The sequence below is a fragment of the Elephas maximus genome, chromosome 8 (assembly GCF_024166365.1).
Source record: "Elephas maximus indicus isolate mEleMax1 chromosome 8, mEleMax1 primary haplotype, whole genome shotgun sequence".
NCBI lineage: Eukaryota > Metazoa > Chordata > Mammalia > Proboscidea > Elephantidae > Elephas > Elephas maximus.
The window spans coordinates 121461345-121482262 of record NC_064826.1 but is presented as its reverse complement, the minus strand read 5'-3'; the positions used below and the strand labels follow the sequence as shown (position 1 = coordinate 121482262).

The 20918-nt window shown below is 56.8% G+C and overlaps 2 protein-coding genes across 3 annotated transcripts; one reads left to right on the top strand and one right to left on the bottom strand.

Moving 5' to 3' along the window:
* Nucleotides 1-1212: 1212 nt before the first annotated feature.
* On the top strand, nt 1213-16783 carry DBNL (drebrin like). Of its 2 annotated transcripts, none has more exons than XM_049893959.1 (13): nt 1213-1364; nt 6598-6653; nt 10210-10322; nt 11038-11112; nt 11695-11841; nt 12475-12552; nt 12970-13121; nt 13355-13403; nt 13796-13871; nt 14648-14743; nt 14874-14986; nt 15369-15474; nt 15981-16783. In XM_049893959.1, exons 1-13 carry the CDS (start codon nt 1282-1284, stop codon nt 16118-16120), a joined length of 1284 nt encoding a protein of 427 aa, XP_049749916.1. In that variant the 5' UTR covers nt 1213-1281; the 3' UTR covers nt 16121-16783. The 2 variants fall into 2 exon arrangements, with proteins under 2 accessions (XP_049749916.1, XP_049749915.1); XM_049893958.1 differs by having other exon boundaries at nt 13793-13871.
* Nucleotides 16784-17773: 990 nt separating this feature from the next.
* On the bottom strand, nt 17774-20199 carry PGAM2 (phosphoglycerate mutase 2). Its single transcript, XM_049893960.1, has 3 exons — nt 19732-20199; nt 19460-19640; nt 17774-17967 (listed from the first exon to the last, which is right to left on the bottom strand). The coding sequence occupies exons 1-3, from the start codon at nt 20143-20145 to the stop codon at nt 17801-17803; spliced, it is 762 nt and encodes a 253-aa protein (XP_049749917.1). The 5' UTR covers nt 20146-20199; the 3' UTR covers nt 17774-17800.
* Between the last annotated feature and the right edge of the window lie 719 nt (nt 20200-20918).

The window sequence follows — 20918 nt, the reverse complement described above, 5'->3', positions numbered from 1 at the left end:
TGGTCCCCAGACCTTCTGTTTGCCCAAGACAGGAACCATTCCCAAAGCCAACTCTTAAGACAGGGATTGGACTGGGCAATGGGACAGAAAATGATACCGGTGTAGAACAAGCTTCTTGGATCAAATAGACACCTGAGACTATGCTGGCATCTCCTGTCTGGAAAGGAGATGAGAGGACAGAGGGGGTCAGAAGCCGGCCAAATGGACACAAAGAGAGTGGAGGGAAGGAGTGTGCTGTCTCATTAGGGGGAAAGCAATTAGGAGTATACAGCAAGGTGTATACAAATTTTTGTATGAGACGGACTAGATTTTAAATTTTCACTTAAAGCACAATAAACATTAAAAAGAAAAATGGGGGGAAGGTGGAGAGAGAATCCTCAAAGCTGTGAAAGAGAGGCAAACAGTCACATACAAAGGAACACCGGTAAGTTTAAACAGCCAGTTTCTCCTCAGAAACATTGGAGGCCAGAAGGTAATGATATATTTGAAGTTCTGGAAAAAACAAACAAAAAAATCTGTCAACCAGCAATACTATACCCAGGGAAACTGTCCTTCAAGGATGAGAAAGAAATTAAAACATTCCCAAACAGAAGCTGCCAGCGTTCATACCCACCATACCCGCCCTTCAAAAAGATACTAATGGAAGTCCTTCAGATGGAAGGGAAAAGACACTAGAAAGAAATTCAAAGCTAAGCAAAAAAAGAAAGACCCCTAAAAAAAGAAATACGCATGGATAAGAGTTAGTAAAACAAAAAAATTTACACATGCTTTATATATAGATCAAACTTCTGTTGAGGGCCCATACAGAAGCTCGAGTAATTCTGTTCAGGAGGCAGGCTGTCATGAACTGCGACAAGACTAGAAAATCGGTCTGCGACAGCAGTTTAATAAGGGGCTGGATGTGACCCCGAAGGGAGAACTAACGACGGGCTGAAGTGAGGGCGCCCAGCCAGGCCTACACGGCGAACTGGCGGGGCGGGTGGCGGGGAGACGGGACCCGAGCACGCCCTCCGCCGCGCTCCAGTACTGGCACCGAGGGCGAACAGAGAGCCCGTCCCTCCCTCAGTCCTCTAGCCCACAAGTATCCACCGTGCCCAGCTTCCTGGACGCGGAACTCGAGAAGCCATTTCCCCTCGTGATCCCGCCTCGCGACGCTTCCGGCCAGCAGGGGCGGGGCTTCCGACCGGCAGGAACGGGGCTTCCTGCCGCTGGGGGCGGGCCTGGCCTCAAAGCGGCGGCGGCGCGGGGACTTCCGGGACCCTGACGGGCGCTGACTCGGCCATGGCGGTGAACCTGAGTCGGAACGGGCCGGCGCTGCAGGAGGCCTACGTGCGGGTGGTCGATGAGAAGTCCCCGACCGACTGGTGGGCGCCGGGGCATGGGTACCCGGGGGACGAGGCAGGGAGAGGGCCGGGACCGCCCTGCCTCCCCAAGGTTCTGTCCAGGGCGAGCTGGTGGGGTGGGGTGGGGGCGCAGGCAAGGGAGGCCGGGGCCGGAGCGCCGCTCCGCAGATGGCTTGGGGCTTACACGTGCTCCGCGGCCCGCCCCCTACGCCTCAGTTGAGCTGCCGTCTCAGCCGATCCTGTGTGCACAGGTTAAACCCTGGCTTGGGGGCACCTGGTGAATCCCCGGGCGCGCCCCTCCTGCTCGCTCGCCACCAGTTCTCGGCTCCTTGTATTTTCATGTTGGAATCTTGGCCTGGCTGTGCTTGGTTCTCCCTTCCAACCTGGGGACTTCCCTGGACAAATGAGCCCTCCACACCCGTCCCTGAGAAGGAAGAAGCCGCACCCGGTTTCTGTTCAGGACCGGGCCTTGGGAAGCGGTCTGGCAGCCTGGTTGAGAATGTGAGCCTTCCTGTGGAAGCTCCAAACAAGGCGATCGGGGTCTTTCCATGCTTGAGCCACAGGGAGATGACTGAAAAGTGGCCACCTATTTGGAAAAAGATCCCATCTCCCCCGCCCCCCCCCCCCGCGTCTCCCCAATACATCCTCTGCTAGGCTTTCATGCAGTCGGTGAGGCTTTGCAGTATTGGAAGCCTGGAATTGAAGTTTGTGGTCTGTGTGCACTCATAGCTATGTATTGTAATTCTCTGGCACTTTTCCCATTTGCTTAAATTGTTTTCACCGACCTGTTTTGAGCACTTCCAGTTTTGAGAAATATGAGCATGGGGGGTTAAAGTGACCAGCCTTCAGGAATAGACACTGGGCTTTGGAAACCAATTTGTGGTGGGCCCACCCTGTTCTAATTTAGTCTGCCCTTTCTTTTGTTAGGGTCTGTGTGGAGCCTCTTCCCGTGTTGCCCAGGGCCAGACCCTCTGGGCTGCAGCCCTGCTGCTGTGCCAGGGCTTCTCTCCCTCCATTCACCTAAAGGCTTTTACTTTCTCGTTTCAAATGTTCCCCTGTTGCCCAACACTGAGTGGCTTTCATAAAATGTACTGTTGTGACACCAGGAAGTCAAAGGCTTTGCTTTAGACCAGGCCATCCGGGGAAGAGCTTCAGAACACCAGCTGCCCGGGGCCTGCAGAGTCCCTGTTGAATCTCCTGTCAAGCCTGGGATCTTGAGTCACCGTGGGCACTCTGGATAGCACTTGTGCAAAACTGTCCAGTAGCCAAACAATGCATCCTCTGTTTGGAAGGCATCTTCTGTTATAGTTACAGAAAGGTATCTTGTAATTATTTTGGTAGACTTTCTCTGCCTTCTCTTCAGAGTCCCTCGTAGGAAATTGATGCATCCATCATTTACTGTTATTTCTCTCAGGACAGTCTCTAGCTGTCCATCTGCTGTCCTGGCCTCTCTCCTGCTCCTTGTGTGTGTATTTCAGAAGGCCCTTAGCCCCCTCCTGGGACTCCAAACTCCATCAAAAGTATCTCCACACCAAGTACCCCATTCTGATATCCACATGAGGGCCGCCTGGCTTTGGAACCTGAGGGCAGCTTTGCCCCTCTCCACTTCTCCCCAGTGATGGATATTGCTTCTGTAGATGCTCTTGATCGTCCCCTTGTAGACTTGGAAATCTCCTAGGGAGACTCCAAGGCCTCCTAGTTGGTCTCCCAGTTTTCTTTTCATCCTCAGTCCTCTCAGAAACTGTCACTGGTTTGGGGGCGATGCTTCCATCTTCAGAGCCTGTCATGTTTCCTGCCTGTCTTAGTTATCTAGTGCTGCTATAACAGAAATACCGCAGTAGATGGCTTTAACAAACAGAAATGTATTCTCTTCATAGTTTAGGAGAAGTCCAAATTCAGGGCGCCAGCTCCAGGGGAGGGCTTTCTCTCTCTGTCAGCTCAGAGGAAAGGTCCTGGTCATCAGTCTTCCCCTGGCCGAGGAGTTTCTCAGTGCAGGGAACCTGGGTCCAAAGGACATGCTCCGTTCTCGGTGCTTCTTTCTTGGCTGTGTATGGTCTCTCTCTACTTGGTTCTCTTTTATATCCCAAAATGATTGACTTAATACAGCCTAATCCTGTAGGTTGTAATCGGCCTCATTGACATAACTGCCTCTAATCCTGCCTCATTAACATCATAACCCAGTGCAGTCAAGTCGATTGTGACTCATAGTGACCCTATAGACAGAGTAAAACTGCCCCATAGAGTTTCCAAAGAGCGCCTGGTAGATTTGAACTGCTGACCCTTTGGTTAGCAGCCATGGCACTTAACCACTACGCCACCAGGGTTTCCATTAACATCATAGAGGGTAGTATTTATGATTTATAGTATAATATCAGATCACAAAATGGAGGACAATCGCACAGTAGTGGAAATCATGCCCAAGCTTAGTCAACACACGTTTTGAGGGGACACAATTCAATCCATAATACTGCCTTTCCTTGGGCTTAATAGAGCTGTCTGCCACAGCCCCTGCTCTGGAGCTTACCACCCCCTCATTAGGTTGCTGAGCCCCTGCTGCCCTCTCACCCATCCAGAGCCCATACATCTCACAAGACTTCTCCTTTCTAGGCTGCTGGGACCCTGCCATAGCGTTTCTGGTTGTATTGCTCAGCAGCACGAACCACCTGGGCCTCACATCACCTAGGCTGTCGTCAGTCCTATCAGAATATCAACTCAATAAATACTGTGTGGCAGGTCCCCACTCATGAGCCGAAAATATATTTGGATCATGTCACTTCCCTGCTTAAAACTCTCCAGTAGCTTCCTGTTCACACTGAATAAAACCTAGGCTCCCCGCGCAGCTGCCAGGCCCTGTATGACCCAGCCCCTGCCCACCTCCCTGACTACCTCTCCTGTGTACACACTGGCCACACTAGCCTCTTTCTGTTCCTCAAACTTGCAAGCTTGTTCTGCCTCAGAGCCCTTGCTGTTTCCTCTACCGGGAGCCCCTTCTTCTGCATGGCCCCACGCGACTGATTCTCCAAACTTCACTTCTCTGCTCTGAGATTATTATCTCAGAGAGGCCTTCCTTGACTCCTTCCTTCAAAGCACATATCCATGCTGAAACCTTTTATTTCCTTGTCGCTGTTCCCTTCACTAAAACAAGTGGGATGGGCCGTGTCTGTGCTCCCAGTGTTCATGACTGTTACTGCTCAGATTAAGGGTAGGTCGAGGAGGGTATAGAAAGGCTGCTAGAGAATATCAGTAGGCAAAGTGGTCTCCAGCTTGGTGATACATAAAGGGTGTCCTGCACGGAGCAGGTGGCATTGGACTCAGCCCTGCAAACCAGATGGGATGGGCGTGGGGCTGGTGAGATGCAGGGGCAACCCCAGCCTTCACTCTGCATCCTAGGTCTAGTCTTGGTCTTACCCAGCTTGCCCTAGATCTTGGCGTGGTTGCTCGTGACTCGCTCACACTACAGTAGTGTTTAGCTGTGTGTTTGTCACTCCCATTAGAAAGTAAGTTCCATGGGCAGGGCCTCTATGTAACTGCTTACTGCTGCATCCCCATCACCAGTTAAGTGTTTTCGGGAGGGCTTACACTTCCTGCCCATACACAGGCCAGCACACCGCTTTATTCATGTTGCTTTGAAAGAGAGGCAGAACTCGATTGAATATGGGAATGAGCCTCTGGCCTGGGAACATTCTTCTCGAATGTGGCTTGGACTGGTGCCCAGGGCAGTGGAGGAGGAAGCTGGAGAGTAAATCGAAGATGCAGAGCTTGGTTCTTATTAATTGCTTGATTCCTTCTGGTAAGACTGAATTGAGCTATGATCTTCTTTCTGGCCCCTGCTGCCTGTGCCAGTGTTTGCATCTTCTAGCAGCCAGAGCCTTGTGGCCATCGAGAGGAAGGGGTTTCCTGTCTGCAGAGAAGAGGGCCGTGCATTCCCTCCCCCATCTCTGGACTCTGGCTGGGCTATATGCCTACCACCTCCTGCAGCTGCTTTCTCTTCCTTTCTCTGGGGTCTCTCCTCTAGTCCCCTTGTTTTCTGCTTTCTCTGCTGGTGAGCAGTGGTCTTTTTCTTGGCAGCCTGTCTGCCAGGCCTGGGTCTGGTTTTTTCCCTCTCTTCCAGGTAGACGCAGCTCTGCCCAGTGGCACTGGCAAGGCCTTTGGTGAAGCCAGTGAGAAGCTGATTTACTCCTGAGGTGGACACTGGGCCAGGGTTGCCTTGGCCTCACTGTTGATGGGCATCAGTGCTTTACACCCTGTGGCCTGCCACACTACGGAGCACTGAGGCTGGAGGGCTGGTGCCAAGGACTTCGGGTCTGTTGCCAGGGACCCACTGTGGCTGGCCTCTTGAGGCCACCTTTTCCAGAATTGTTCTTCTTGAGAACAATTCTGGGCAGGAGACCATCCATGGCCCGTGTTTCATAATGTTCACCATGTGCCCTCAAGCACTCTGGAGCTCAAGTCAATAAGCCTGAGTGTTTTCTAGCATTCTTAGGAAAAAATGAATAATCTTTAAAAACAATTGTGAGCAGGAGAAACACATGGTCCAGTGTCACCAGTAGGGCTGTTAATACTCTCCTAGATGTCAGACTTGTATGACCTCTGACCCGGCACCTGTCTAGGGAGGGGGCAAGGCTGGATGGTGGTTTTAACTGGAGTCTCTGCCCTGCGCTTCCTTATGGCCACATATAACCTGTGAAAGTCCTTGCTTGTTGAGCCCCAGCCCAGAAGGACCTGCCACACCAGCCTTTCTGGTCTCACAGAACAGTAGGGCAGACGTGCACAATGGTCTTGGCAGCTTTCTGGTGCCTCACATGATCTTCTCATGTCTCCTTTTCTTGGGTGCTTTGCGTTCAAGACTATGTAGGTGTCTTTCGTCCGTTCAAATTTATATACCTGGTAGCCAGGTGAGCAGTTTCAGAAATTTTTTTTAATAGTGTTCCACATATGAATGTGTTCAAAATTGCCATCAAAGTTCCTGGCTTAATTTTTATCAGAGTAGGTTTACTCGGTCATGTCAGAGGCTGGGGTTTACCGCTTGCAGTGGGCCCAGGTGGTGGGTTGGGCCTGCACTGTCCCATTTGTGGGAAGGCCTCATGGGTCGGGATGCAGTGCCTGCAAGGAGCCCTCCCGCAGGTGAGCACAGGACGCGATGGCATCACAGCTGTGGTGGGGTTCTGGGATGCAGTGTGAAGGCGTGATAGGTGCAGTGAGGGCAGATGGTGCCCACGGTGTTGGTTTCAAGCCCGCTTGTGTTCTGTTCCAGGGCTCTCTTTACTTACGAAGGCAATAGCAATGACATCCGCGTGGCTGGTACTGGGGGTGAGTATGACCCAGGGAGGAGATGAATGCTCTCGGGTGGACCAGGAGGTGGGAGCAGAGGGAGGCGGCTGTGTGAGAGGACCTATCTGAAGAGGAGCTGTAACCCTCAGCCACCCATCTCATTTGGCATTTCAGCCATTGCCACAGGAGGAAGGGGAATCGGGGCCAAGATGTCACCTGCATCTGGTGTGATTGTACCAACACCTCCCCCAGTTTAGGCTGGCCACCCACCGACCTCACCTGCTGCCTTACTCAGGTGTCATCCTGTGCTGTGGGTGTGAAACCAGCCATGGTGGCCACAGGAAACCCAGTCAGAACTGGGGAAGTAGCCCCCAGGCATTTCCATAGCCCTGAGCAGCCCAGGGCTTCAGTCCTGCTGGTCACCTTTGGCTGGCTTTGAGCTTCAGAATATCTCTATGTGAAATCATTCTTGGCTTTTTTAGCCTGGTAGTGCAGGCAATGCTGGTCTCTTCAGGTTGGGAGAGCTGAGATGGGAGCAGGCCAGCCTTTCCAGCTCTCGGGCAGCCCGTGGACAGGCCCATGCTGCAATCCTAACCTGCAGCTGGGAGGATGCCAGCCCCACGGAGCCAGGCTGCTGCAGGGGTGTGGGCCCATCTGAGGCTGCCTCATTCGCTCATGGGGCAGTGAGGGCCATGGCACCTACAGAAGGGCCGCAGGCCTAGGAGAGCTGAGTGTAGGACTGGTTCAGGCCAACCCAGGCGCGGGGCCCGGGCTTCTATCCTACAGGCAGCGGGAGCCCTTGGGGAGTGGGGCTTGGTGAAGTTGGAATTTGAGCTGCATTGTTTGGGAGCAGGGTGTAGAGAGGATGGAGCAGGGAGCAGGATTGGCCAGGGGGTGCTACTAGGGTGTGGAGCCCACCTCCTTTCCTGGGGCCTTGCCTGGCATTGTTTCATGTCCACCCTCAACATGCATCTCTCCAGGAGGAGTGTGCACGGCCCCTTGACAGGCGGGCAAAGCTTTCTTCATTGTGAAGGTCACCCTTTTACTTGTTTGTTGTGCCCCAGTGCCAACTGCAGACTGTTTGCACAGGAATTTTGAGCGGGGGGTCCCTTACCCTCCTTTCTTATCCTGATATACTCAGAGTATGGGCTAGGCAGAAGAGGTTTGTCCAGGAGGGAGTGGCTCCAGTGGGGTGTTAAGGGGTGGCCTTGGCTCTCCAGCCCAAGACCCCCTTCTGGCTGCTCCTGCTCTGCTTGGCTGAGGCTGAAAAGCGAATCCCAGATCAGAAGGAATAAGAAGCAGCAGCGGATCTCACGTCGCATATGGTGGATACTAGGAAGTCTCCGTCAGAAGAGGCAGTGGCACCGCCTCTTGTCGGGGAGCCTGCATGTCTGTGGTGGTAATCAGGGCTGCAGGCTTTCCTGGGTGGCACCAGGGGAGTTCTGTGGGAAGCCACCATATCCTGACCCTACCCTGGGTATAACAGTGTCGCCTCTCCCTTTGTCCCTTAATCAAGAGCGTAAGTAAAGGCTCAGGGGAGCTGGCAGATCCAGCGGAGGACCCTGGCCGTCCCTGGCTGGGAAGCAGTCTACTTTGTTTTTAGTGTAAGGCCCAGAGTAACAACAGAAGGCCAGAGCCAGCCGGCTTCCCATTCTGACAAGAGCAGCTCTCTTCTGGCTACTTCCTGTGGTCCCCGAGCTGTGGGACGTGCAGACTGCCTCTCACTCCGACCACCAGTCAGAATCCATGTTACAGTGAGACCCCCAGCTCTGCTCCAGAGTGGACTGTATCACTGCCACTCGCCTGCTATCCTTACCTTCCACCTCCTGTTCCCCCAAAGCAGCCCCAGCTCCCCCCGTGAACAATGGCACAGCTGTTCCTGGGCGTTGCTTGTGCAGGTGGTAGGGGTGAGACAAGCCATGTTTACAGTGGGTCTTCCCCATGTTCGTCTCACTACTGCTTTTGAAGTCAAGGTTTACTGTCCATAACTGAGATGGAGCCCAAGAAGCAGAGTCTGATGAGGGGGCAGACTACCCAAGCTCCCAAGGAGAGCTAGTCTGACGAAGTCTTGCACTGCTTCCCAGTTCACTGGGGGCAGCCCTGCAGGCCCTCTGACCCTTGCCCTCCCCAGGAGGGTGACAGGCACAACCCTTAGGCTGGGGCAAAAGCCTGGCCACAGGTCTCCAAAGACCTTTCTTCTTTCCGCTGTCAGCGAGGCAGCCTTCTTGCCCAGGCCATGTTCTCTTTTTGGATGTTCTCACAGCATTGATTGAGGGTGGGTCAGAAGGGACAGCAGAGGTACGGTCACCCTGCCCTTCACTGTGACCTGTCGAGGGGACCTGCCTGTGGCCTCTGTGCCTCTGGGGCTCATTTCCTACCTGGCCTTCACAGTACCCCCTCACGTGCCATTCCGCTCCTGCTCCTGGCCTCCCCTTTGTAGCATGCCTTCCCAGAGCTTCATCTCGTTTTTCTGGAAGGAGGGCCCTAACCTGATGGGGGTGTAAGGAGGAGCCCCTGCCCCCAGGAGCAGAGCAGCTCCCCACCATGCCTTGTGGTAGAAGGAGGTTCTAAGTGAGCTTTGGGAAACGGTGGCCTCCAGGAGGAATGCCCAGCCTCTGCCTGTCCCTCCAGCCTCCCTTTCTGCCCTACCCCCAACATAATGGGCAGCCAGCTCTGCCTGACCGGGCCTGGCTTTTCTCTCTCAGCAGTCTGCCTCCCTCAGCAGAGGCCTTTGCATGTACCAGGCGCTCTGCTACAAGTGAGAACTAAGTCATTGTCCTTCAGGGTCTGGCAGTCTAGCTGGGGCAAGGACATACCTGGAGCAAACAGGGACCTTCCTGAGAGAGCGGGTGCCCAGTGTTGGGGGAGGGGCTGCCGCCCCAGCCCAGGCATTGGGGAGGTTTGAGGAGGCAGCAGGCAGACTGAAGGGCCTGGTGGCCTGGAGTAATGGCATGGGTAACTCAGCGCAGAACTCTGGGCTGCCATGAGGGGCAGTGGGTCCTAGTGGCTGCGCTGTGTGGGCTCGCCCTCGGTGCATGGTTAGCATCTGATGGTCTCTTGGCCAGCACTGGGCAGATGCTAGGCTCAGGCCGTGCGGGAGGCTGGGCAGGGTGTGATAGGTGGTAACGGGTGCGTAAGCCCAGGGCCCTGCACTTGACCGTATGCCACACAAAGCCCCCACTCTACCAGCTGATACCCCTGGTCACTCCCAGTGCTGGGGACCACAGCTCTCGATGGCTCATGCCAGCGGTAGAACTGAGGTAGACACCCACCTTTTGGAAGTCCAGTCGCTTATATGTAGCAGAAATGACACTTGTTTTTTTATTCCCTACATTACCTATGGATTTAGCGGAGTGGTTTTTAAACCATCGCATGTAAAAAAATCACCTGAGGTGCTGGTCATGAATGAGGACTCCTGGGTCCCACCCCAGCTCTGATAAATCAGTTTAGTAGCAGTGGGGCCCAAGAGTCCCCGCTGATGACACTGATGCCGGGAGTGGGTGAGAAGCCCTGGTTAGGGCTTGGCTCCGGCTTTAGTGGGTTAATGCTGGGGGGAGGGCACTGCTGCTGACCCCTCCTTGTGCCTCTGCTGCAGAAGGGGGCCTGGAGGAGCTGGTGGAGGAGCTGAACAGCGGGAAGGTGATGTACGCCTTCTGCCGGGTGAAGGACCCCAACTCTGGCTTGCCCAAGTTTGTCCTCATCAACTGGGTATGTGGAACTGAGGGGAAGACAGATCATCACCTTTGCTCCCCGATTTGTACCCCAGAGGCAGCCAGGCTGAGGGGGCCCCACATGAGGTGCCAGTGGCTCCAGAATGCTCACTTTCTCTTTCTGCCTCTGCCTGTGGTTGTCGCAGCCAAGGAAGCTAGACATCAGGAGCAGAGTGTTTTCCTGATGGGGCTCAGAGATCAACAGGACAGCCTGTTGCTGGTGAACTAGCAGGATAGTCAGTTAATTCATCATGGCCTGAGAAAATCTGTGGCCTTTTCAGCACAAAACCCATACTCCAAGCCCAGAATTACTTCCTGTGAATGGGGCAGAAATAATCCCAAAACAGTGATTTATCTCCTTCTGGAGAGTTGGTCTGAGGGAGCAGAGGCCCCAGAGAAGCGCTGAGGACCATGGTTTCTGCAGGGCTGGAAGGGCACTTTGTAGCAGAACAGAGCCCCCAAATTGGGGACTGGAGTAATTCAGAGGGGACTCCCCACAATGGGAGCCAGCGGCCAGCTGTGATGCCGGGAGATGTGGGGACCCGCCACGTCTGCCTGGCACAATAGGGAGTGTGTCTTCTGCTTTGGGATTTGCAGTTTCCTTTTGGGACACGGGGAAGCTGCCAGAACCCCAGGGCGGTGGTGGCCTTGGACAGCACGCCCAGGTGGCAACCAGGAACTGCAGGGTCGTGCTGGGTGTGCTTGTGTTGCAGACAGGCGAGGGCGTGAACGACGTGCGGAAGGGAGCGTGCGCCAGTCATGTCAGCACCATGGCCAGCTTCCTGAAGGTAAACGGGCTGCGGGCAGGCAAGAGTGGGAACCCCGGTGGAGGGTGCCAGAGGCTGACCCACTTGGGCCAGCTGGTTGGGGTGGCCGGGCTCTGGCCACAGCTGCCCACAGGCTGGTGGGAGGAGGGACGCATCCTGGTCCTTCTGACTGCAGGGCCCATGCTGGGCTGGAGCACTCATCTCTGGTTTCTCTGGAGCCACTGAGCCGTAGTGTTAGGAATTTGGAGGAGGAGGCAGTTGCCCGTGCCCACCACCCCAGCACACGTTCCGCTTTATGCGGTCCCTTCCAGCCTATCTCTACTTGTATTTATGTCATCGTAGTATAAGCACATGTTTTATTATTTTTTAGGTTAAAGTATCAAAGCATGTGTTCACTTGTCGTGGCTTGAGAGGGGCGGGGTGTTTGCTCAAATTGGGCTGTCTGAGCTCCTGAGAAGAGAGCCAGCGCCTCCTTCCTGGGAGCCAGATGGGTGCCTTGTGTGCGGTGGGGCATGGAGGAGGCACACCCCACCTGCTGGGCACTGGGCAATGTGGCATCACTAGGACCTTCCTCTCTCACTTCCTGCACCAACCTGCCTGTAGGGAGCCCACGTAACCATCAATGCCCGGGCTGAGGAAGACGTGGAGCCTGAGTCCATCATGCAGAAGGTGGCCAAGGCTTCAGGGGCAAACTACAACTTCCACAAGGAGAGCAGCCGCTTCCAGGACACAGGCCCCCAAGCCCCCGTGGTGAGTGCTACCTCCACCACCCACCCTTGCTGCTCTGGGCCCCGAGGAGGCAGCTGGGAGTGCGCAGTACCTGCACCTTGCCTAGCATCCAGTCACTGGCCAGTGTCACATGGCGAAGGCTGTGGAGGGCTCCCGCCCGGCGCTTGCCTAGCTCTTGTGGTCGTGAGGCATGTGGCTGAGCACAGCTGTGGGTGTTTTGGAGGCTCCTTACGGGGACACATGCCTGTGGCAGTGGCCGTCGGGCCCTACACAGCAGCTGCTGTGGCTGAACTGCTGGTGGTCAGGGCACAGCCTGAAGCAGCAGGAGCCCACGACTGTTTTGTGGGAGGGACAGCCTGTAGGTGTGTCATCCTGGCACCGGGCAGGACCAGGAGCTGAACTCTTTTTCCTCTGTGGTAGGCAGTATGGATCCCTGGGAGCTGATGCCATATCTCAGGGTCTTCCCCGTGAGGACTCGTGTTGTCGGGCCGAGCCATCCCTGCTGGGGCAGCTTTCAGGCCGCGACCAGAACGTCACCCTCTATACTTTCTCCTACCAGGCCCCTCCTCACAGCCCTCACCATCATCCTAGGGTCTGTGGGCCCAGCCTCCCCACCGGGCCTGGGTCTCTTAACGGGCTGCTCTGCCCCTGCAGGGCTCTGTGTACCAAAAGACCAACGCCATGTCTGAGATCAAGATGGTTGGCAAAGACAGCTTCTGGGCCAAAGCAGAGGTAAGCCTGTCTGGGCTTTGACAAAAGAGCCAGCATGTACTGAGCATGTGCAGTGTGCCAGGCAAGAAACAGGTGTTGGGCTTGCCAGATTTCAGTTTTTCTCGTTTATTAAATAAGCCCATGGACAAGTGTTTTTGTTAGCTCCTGTTTACAGATGTGCAAACTGGGGCTTAGATGGGTTAACAAAGCTAGTAGTACCTGTCTGCCCTGGAGCTACCCCAAATCACCACCCTGGTAGCTTGCAAGAAAATGTGGAATGAGTTATGTGGTTGCAGAAAGAATCCCTTGCTGAACCTGGTCCTGTGCAGAATGAGGGACAGTGGGGCGTAGCAGCTGCCTGGCCTGGGCTGTCTGGCTGCATAGTGGGGTGTCATGCCCAGGGCTGAGCTGGGTGTGGGCGGCACGGCTCTCCCACAGAAGGATGAGGAGAACCGCAGGCTGGAGGAGAAGCAGCGGGCAGTGGAGGAGCGTCAGCGGCTGGAGCAGGAACGCCAGGAGCGGGAGCGGCGTGAGGCTGCCCGCCGCGAGCAGCGCTATCAGGAGCAGGACCACGAGTCCAGTGCCCAGAGGTGAGCCCTGTCCTTGTACTCCAGGAGGTCTTGGGCCTCTGGTGGGAAGGAAGTGCCTGCCTGCCTGGGCTACGGCCCTGCCTCCGTCAGTCTGCCTCTAAAGCCTGCATGCTAGCCGGGGTTGGGACCCCATCTCCCTGGGAATGTCCGTCAGCTGGCAGCACCTGCCCTGAGTGCCCACGCAGGGTGAGGAGGCAGGTCGTGAGTGCACTCTTCTCTGCCCTTCCCAACAGGAAGCCTGAACAGCAGCAGGAAGTAGTTTCAGGGACAAGGGGGGACCAGGTAAGATGTGGATGCTCCTGTGGCTGCTGAGCACTTTCCCCAGCCTGAGTCCCAGTGACAGACCTGGAACCCTGGCTTTGAGCAAAGGCCTCGTTCTGAGACCTGGCAGAGGCCACTTGCAGCAGGCTGTGACAGCCATGAGCTTTTCCTCCCAGCCCAGCGTTCCTAGAGGCAGGGAGGTTAGGATCCTGGAACTGCCATGGGCAGATTTGAACTTGGGACAAATCTAGGGATTCAGAGAGGTAGCAGTGCCCTGGTATTGACCTCAGCCAGGCTCTGGAAGCGCTCCTGGGGAGCCAGGCAGGCCGGGGACTGTAGGGGTGGGAAGCTGCCCAGGCCCTGAATGCTGTCTGGTCAGTTTACATTCCTCACCAGCAGTCTCCTATCAGCAGCACACGCACCCACGGGACATCTTCAAGCAGAAGGAGAGGGCCATGTCTACCACCTCCAGCCCCAGCCCCCAGCCAGGTGAGGCCATTGAGCATAGCCACTAAGCAAGGGACGAGGGGGGTGGGGGTGCCAGGACTGCTCACCACTACCCCCAGCGTGGGGGCCCATAGTTGAGGGGCCGAGTATCTCAGGGGAGTGAGGAGGGCGGGGAAGGAGAACTGCCTGTGGTGAGGGCTGGTCTGGGAGGTAAGCCTGGACCCATGTGAAGACCAGGAGAGACTGCAGACTGGGTAGTCTCATCCCCAGACACCTGGTGGGAGAGGAGAGCCACATGTGGTCTCCAGAACGGAGACTTCCCAGCCCCGACCCCTTATATCCCTGGCCCAGCTCCAAGATGGGACGAGTCAGCTGGGTCCCAGGGCCTGTATCAACACCACTGGGACCCCAGACGACATAGGACTGCTGCTGCTAGCCAGCAGATCACACTGCCCCTGGGTCTCTGCCCACTCACCCCCCAACCCCCCAGCTGTGTCTCCGTTCCTTACCCTGTGTCTCTGCTCCCTGAGTCCCTGTGGCCTGGGCAGGGGGTGCCGCCGGCCGTCTGGGCTAGCTGGGGTTGGGCCATGTGTGCCTGCTTCAGGCTTTCCATATATATACCCAGGATTGCTCCTGAAGCTGCTGCAGGTCTTGGGATTAACGGGCACATCCAGCTGGCTTCCTGTGTGACAGCCACCATATCCCATGACAAGTGGGTCTGTGGGCAGTCAGGTGCAGAAGAGGGCAGAGTCTTTTCCCCCACTCCCTTTCCAGGCTGCCTGACGCCATGTGTGTTGTGTTTCACCGTTGGTTTGCAGGCAAACTGAGGAGCCCCTTTCTGCAGAAGCAGCTCACCCAACCAGAGACCTCCCTCACCAAGGAGCCCCTTCCTGCCTCCTCGAGGCCCTGCACAGGCAAGGCTTTGCGATTCTGGAACCCTTGAGGCGGGCAGTGGTGAAAAACACCTCTTCCAGACGCCTCCAGTGCCGGTATGGGCTGGGGGACAGCAGGCCAAGTCTGAGCAGGCTATGCCCTCTGCTTCAGATTTCCTCAAGGATCCAGCACCCATTGCCCCTCAGTCTCCAGTGCAGGTGGAAGGGGAGGCTGTCTACAAGGAGCCCCTGGAGCAGGAGGATCTCTACGAGGAGCCCCAACTGGTTGGTTCCCTGTGGGGGGTGGGGGGTAGGGGGTGGGGGGTAGGGTCCTTGGCCACGCTGACTATGGAATGCCTGATTTTTCTGCAGTGAATGGGTAAATTCTCATATATTTTCTGAGGTGATCCTGTGGTAGAGTTGTCTGGGTGGGCCCCACTGTGTGGGAGACTGGGGAGGGAGCCACGGCCGACTTGCAGGCTACCCTTTGACTCTTGTGTCTTGGGGTGGCCTCTGTGCTGCAGGGATAGGGTGGGGCCCACAGCTGCCCCAAAGAGCTGCCCCTTCCCTGGTGCTATGCCGTCACCCCTGCCAAGTCCTGTGCCATATGGAGCAGGGGCTGGCTTCGAGAATAATGGTCCTGTTCTTCTTCCCCCTCCCTGGACAGGTACAGCAAGAAGATGCTGGTTCTGAGCGCAGCACCTACTATGAGCAGGGGCCAGGGCTGCTTGGGAAGGGACTTTGTGCCCGGGCGCTGTATGATTACCAGGCAGGTATGATGCTGGTGCTCACCTGCTTAGACCACAGGGTGACAGCTAGAGCTCAGGAGACAAGAGGGCTCCACTGGGGGATGACACCCAGGAAGTAGAGGAGGAGGGTTGAAGGGAGTCAGCCACACTCAGCCCCACTGGTCCTACTCTGGAGAATTCCCGTCCTGTACGGCCTCTGACCCTGCAGGCTCCATGTGGTGACTTGCTGTCCACTGGCCCAAGTCCCAGTGGCTGTACTGTTGAGGAGCCCAGGGACTGGCCAAAGGAGTGGGCCAGGCCGGGAGGCTGCTTCCCCAGGCCATCCCTAGTGGAGGCCTCAGAAAGAGGCTGAGGCCTTTTGTATGGGGCCTGGAGAAATGTCCTAGCAGGGATGTGGGGGATGAGTGGGGGGGGGGGTGTGTGCTACCCAGAAGGACATGGGGCTGTGAGGAGGTGTCCTGCAGAGGGAGAACAGGGTGTGACCTGGTGGGTGGGGCCACTGCAGCAGCTGTGCTCCTGTCTCCTTGCAGCTGATGACACAGAGATCTCCTTTGACCCCGAGAACCTCATCACGGGCATCGAGGTGATCGATGAGGGCTGGTGGCGTGGCTATGGGCCGGACGGCCACTTCGGCATGTTTCCTGCCAACTATGTGGAGCTTATCGAGTGAGGACAGGCCGTGCCTGAGGCCCTTGTCCCTCCCTCTTTACCAGGACACAGCCTCCTTATTGCTGGAGGAGGTGGCATGAGAGCTACCTGTCACTCTTCCAGGAATAAGACCCCCTGGATGAGGATGAGGCCTCAGGACCCCCACCTACAGCAATAAGCTGGTGATTCCCAAACATGCTTCCAGCAGGACATCGAGCTGTACCTGTGGCCAGCCCTTGGTGACCTCTGCCTAAGGAGAGTGGCGGGAGGGGGCATCGGAGGTTGCCCCACACCCCAGGCTGCTGTGTGCCTTTTCCATACAGGGAGCTTGCCAGGAGCAGCCACCCTTTTTCCTTCTTCTTGCTTCTAGGGTGGTGGCTGCAGCTGTCAGGAGTGACCTTCAGGTACAGTGAGCTTAGAGAACTGTGCTTAGCAGCATATACGACCAAAGTCAGACTGGACCTTGGTGACTGAGGGCAGGGAGAGGGTCTCACTGGAGCTGGCTCAGTGGCCCTTAGCCTGGAGGGCATAGAGCGAAGGGAGGTATGAAAACGTCACAATCACAGTACATGCCTAAGCAGGACAGCTCCCTGTGTGCTGCCGCACGCGCACCGCTCAGCCAACTCCAGCTCCCTCCTCAGAGTTCTTGTTTCGGGAAAAGTAACAAGAAAATGGCTCACACCTGCTACCGCCTCCTATTTTCTGTCCCAGCCCATCTGTCCCTGGAGAACAAGTCTGCTTTGGGACTAAGGATTGCCAGTGTGGTCTGCACAGGCCCCCAGCCCTCACCTGCCCTCTTGTCGCCTGAACACGCCCATGGGAGACACACCCCTCTTCCTGGGGTGATGCGGTGTGCTTTGTGTTAAGGGCGCATGTGGGTGTGCAGGCCCCCTGGGCCCCCTGAGTCCGGTGATGAGCAGCCCGGATGACTTAGAGTTGAGCCCTGTGCCCTGCGTTCTCCTTTGGGAGAGGCCGTGGGCCTCTGTGTCCCCTGCGATGAGACACCTCCCCAGAGGACTGGCTGAGTGGCCACACTGGACAGGGGTGTGGAGCCTGCCTTCCTGGTCCCTGTGCAAGCAGGCCCCCAGAGCAGTGCCAGTCCCCTTTCGTACCATGGTCTGTTCTGTGGGAACAGCAGGGCCCAGCCCAGCTAGAGAGACCTCTGAATCTGAGATGGTGCCCGCCCTGACGGGCTGGCTGACCCCCCCAGGTGCATCTGGGCCTGCCCTGCCCCACCCAGGTGGCAGGGCTCTGCTGTCACACCTGCCCGCCCTGTGTGGTGGACCACCCCGAGGCCTCCCTCAGCCCACCCTCTGAAGAGAACTGACCTGGAATTGTGACCCCTGGGTAGGGTGTGGCTGGGGTCCGTAGCACATCCAGAACCCACGGTCCTGGCTGACCACAGAGAGGGTGGGGACTCTTGGATCCTCACCCTTAAGTGACTCCACACTCCGTAGTTTTAGGGCACACATAGGTCACCACAGGGGATGTTAGAAATGCAGATTCCTGGGTGCACAACCCACTAGTCCCTGTGGTGGGCATGCCCTCTGGGTGCCCCTGGGGAGTCAGGCTTGAGAGGGTTACAGCCTCTCCAGGTCATGGGGTCCCCATGGCTGTGCCGTGGGCGGTAGAGCAAGCAGCTGGTGGGTGAATCCAGAGCCGAGTGTGAGGGTAGGCGCTTTTATTGCCCAGAGCCCACCCTTCACTTGGCCTTGCCCTGGGCTGCCACAGCTTCCATGGCCTTCCGGACAGTCTCCTCATCGCCCAGGAACCGCATGGGCTTGGTGGGCTTCAGCGCCCCGTCCAGCTCATACACGATGGGGATCCCCGTGGGCAGGTTCAGCTCCATGATGGCCTGGTCAGACATTCCTGGAGCCGGGAACAGGCTGCCTTAGCCCCCCTAGGTTCTCCAACCGTGTGGTCCCACTGCGCTTGTGTCAGGCAGAGGCTCCTTGACCTTTATGGCGACAGAGCCTGTCTGACGCCATCCCCTCCTCCCTCACAGGAATGTGCCTAAGAAGGTCAACAACACGGGCGCTGGACCACTGAGCAGCCCACAGAAATAGCACCATAGCCAGTTGGGCTGCAGCCTGGGGTGCCGCTACATGTCATCTCTGGCCAGGCTAGGGCTTAGGCTCAGGAAGGGCATTAGCCAGGAGCTTTCTAGACGTCCTGAGCAGTGGAGCAGATGATGGCACGTGGGGCACAGTGAGAAGGGGTGGAGCAGGTGGTGGGGCGGTGGGGAACAGTGAGAAGGAGTGGGAGGGCAGCCACTGCAAATTGCAGCGTCTCTGGAACCCAACCCCGCCCAACCGTGGGCAGCCTTGGGGCCTGGAATAGCAGCTTGACCTTTGGCATTCAGTCACCCCACACTCCTACCCACAAGGAGGGTCCAGGGAAATATTCCCCAGGGAGTCAGAGATAAAGGCACTAGCCAGGCCCCTTCCCGCCCCCCAATCCAGTAACAGTCACCGCTGGGTTCTAACCCCGGACTTAGGCCTGTGGGGCTGTGTGGAGCCCTGAAGACGCGGTGACAGGAGGTGGCCTTTCCCACACCTGCAGTCTGACGCCAGGTGTGAGATGTGTAAGACGCTTCATCCTGGGGCAGCAGGCCCTCCCCTAGGCTAATGCAAACAGCCCAAGTGTCTGTGAAATCCTAAAGGCCCCGTCACTTTTTAAAGTCCAATTCAAAGGAGAACGTTGCTCTGGGAGCACCCTCTTCCCCGCCCTGCCACAGGCGGCCCATCTGTCATCCAGGAGAGCCGCCTACCTGCAGGAGCCTCCAAGCTCCAACACCGGGGCCCCGCCCTCCCGGAACGAGTGTCTGGCTGCACTGTGCCTCCTGCATCCTTTTGCCAGGAGTGAATTAGGGGAAAGGTAGTGGGGCAGGAGCTGCAGGTGGCTGGAAGGAAGGTGAGCCTGACCCCACGTGGCAAGTGGCTCCCTGGAAGGGGATTGAAGCCTAGCAAGTGATGTGGCTTGATCAGGATCACACAGCAAACCAGGATTAGGAGCCTGATGATTTCAGTCCAGCCTGGCCTTTCCCTGGCTGGGTGTCCACGGGCAAGAAGCTGCCCTCTGGGCTTTCCCACTCCACCTGTTTGTAATCAGGACTGAATCCAGGCCCAGGCAGCCCCGGCCCTGAGTCAGTGGTGTGCAAACCTTTTTTACCATGATCTGAAAGAAACTCCCAGTACATACGCATAAATGAAACAAGTTTCCCAAAACTTTTTCAAATGATTTCTCAGCCCTCCAATAGTTTGGAACTGACAACTTGAAAGCTCCACCCATGGAGCATGCAGGGGGACATGTGACCTCCCACGTCTGCCTGAACCCCAGGGTAGGGCCAGGTGAGCCTCACCTTCCAGGTGCTTGACGATGCCCCGCAGGCTGTTGCCATGGGCAGCGATGAGCACTCTCTTGCCAGCCTTGACCTGGGGGACGATCTCCTCGTTCCAGAAGGGAAGGGCCCGGGCAATGGTGTCCTTAAGGCTCTCACAGGTGGGCAGCTCTCCAGGTTTCAGGCCTGCGTACCGACGTTCCTAGGGGTTGCAAAGCAGTCGTCTCCACCCCCAGACAACCATTCCCCCACCACTCTTGCCCCCACCCAGAGCCCCGGCTTGTGCACCCCACCTTGCTGATGGTGGTGTAGTAGGGGTGCTTCTCGTCCATGGGGGGCGGAGGGATGTCAAAGGAGCGCCTCCAGATCTTCACCTGCTCCTCCCCGTGCTTGGCGGCAGTCTCTGCCTTGTTGAGGCCCGTGAGGCCCCCGTAGTGCCGCTCGTTCAGGCGCCAGGTGCGGACCACCGGCAGCCACATCTGGTCGGTGTCGTCCAGGATGGTCCAGAGTGTACGGATGGCCCGCTTGAGCACTGATGTGTAGCATATGTCGAACTCCATCTTGGCATCCTTGATGGCCTGGGCCCCCCTCTTGGCCTCCTCAACCCCTTTATCACTCAGCTCTGCATCAAACCAGCCACAGAAGCGGTTCTCCTGGTTCCATGTGCTCTCGCCATGACGAACGATCACCAGGCGGTGGGTGGACATGGTGGCAGTGTGTTTGGGACCCCAGATGGGAGGGCAGGCCCGGGGTGGGCTGTGGCTCTGGGCTCCAGAGGAGGACAGCTGCCACCCCAGCACTCCCAGCTTTATAACAGTCTGTCCCCACCCCCACCCCCACCAACTGCCAGTCAGCATTCCAGGCCCAGGACAGGCGGCGGCAGGTGGCCAGTGGAAGGGTTGCAGGGGAGGGCAGACTGGAGGAGCTGGCCCTAAAATAGACCCTCCAGCCACCAGCTTTCTCCCCCCACCCCACCCCACTCAGGTACATGTCCAAATCAGCCGGCACCCAAAGACAAGAAAGTTCCCCTAATACTTTGTGTGAATTACAAAACAATACAGTTTCTGCCTGAAAGGGCAGAGGCAGGGCTGGGGGCCGGCCCCCTACAGGACAGCTAGAGAACTGGAGGCACAGACAACCCACGCCCTTTCTCCTAGGTGCTGTCAGCTCAGCTGGGCAAGAGCCTACATGTTAGGAAGGAAGCTGGGCCTGTGGCAAGGGAAGCCGAAACTGTGGGTATGTGGCTGTGTGGCATGTATGTGAGGGGGGGTCTGTATATATGTGTGAGTGTGAATGGGTGTGTGGGAATGGGTTTTGTGTATGTTGGTAGGTTGTATGTTGGTGTGGATGTAAGGGGGTGGGTGATGTGTAGGTGGGGTTAAGTGTGCACATGGGTGTGTTGGTGTGTGAGTACGTGATGGGGTGTCAGTGCATATGTGCATGGGGGGTGTCAGTGTGTGAGTACATGCGTGGGAGGTGT

Bases quoted from the DNA above. Each gene is read 5' to 3' on its own strand.
- DBNL (XM_049893958.1), top strand. From the start codon at position 1,282: ATGGCGGTGAACCTGAGTCGGAACGGGCCGGCGCTGCAGGAGGCCTAC. The intron at 11,842-12,474 runs GTGAGTGCTACC...CTGCCCCTGCAG, and splicing joins CAGGCCCCCAAGCCCCCGTG to GGCTCTGTGTACCAAAAGAC. The intron at 15,475-15,980 runs GTATGATGCTGG...GTCTCCTTGCAG, and splicing joins GCTGTATGATTACCAGGCAG to CTGATGACACAGAGATCTCC.
- PGAM2 (XM_049893960.1), bottom strand. From the start codon at position 20,145: ATGTCCACCCACCGCCTGGTGATCGTTCGTCATGGCGAGAGCACATGG. The intron at 19,641-19,731 runs GTGGGGTGCACA...TGCAACCCCTAG, and splicing joins ACTACACCACCATCAGCAAG to GAACGTCGGTACGCAGGCCT. The intron at 17,968-19,459 runs GTGAGGCTCACC...TCCCGGCTCCAG, and splicing joins CATCGTCAAGCACCTGGAAG to GAATGTCTGACCAGGCCATC.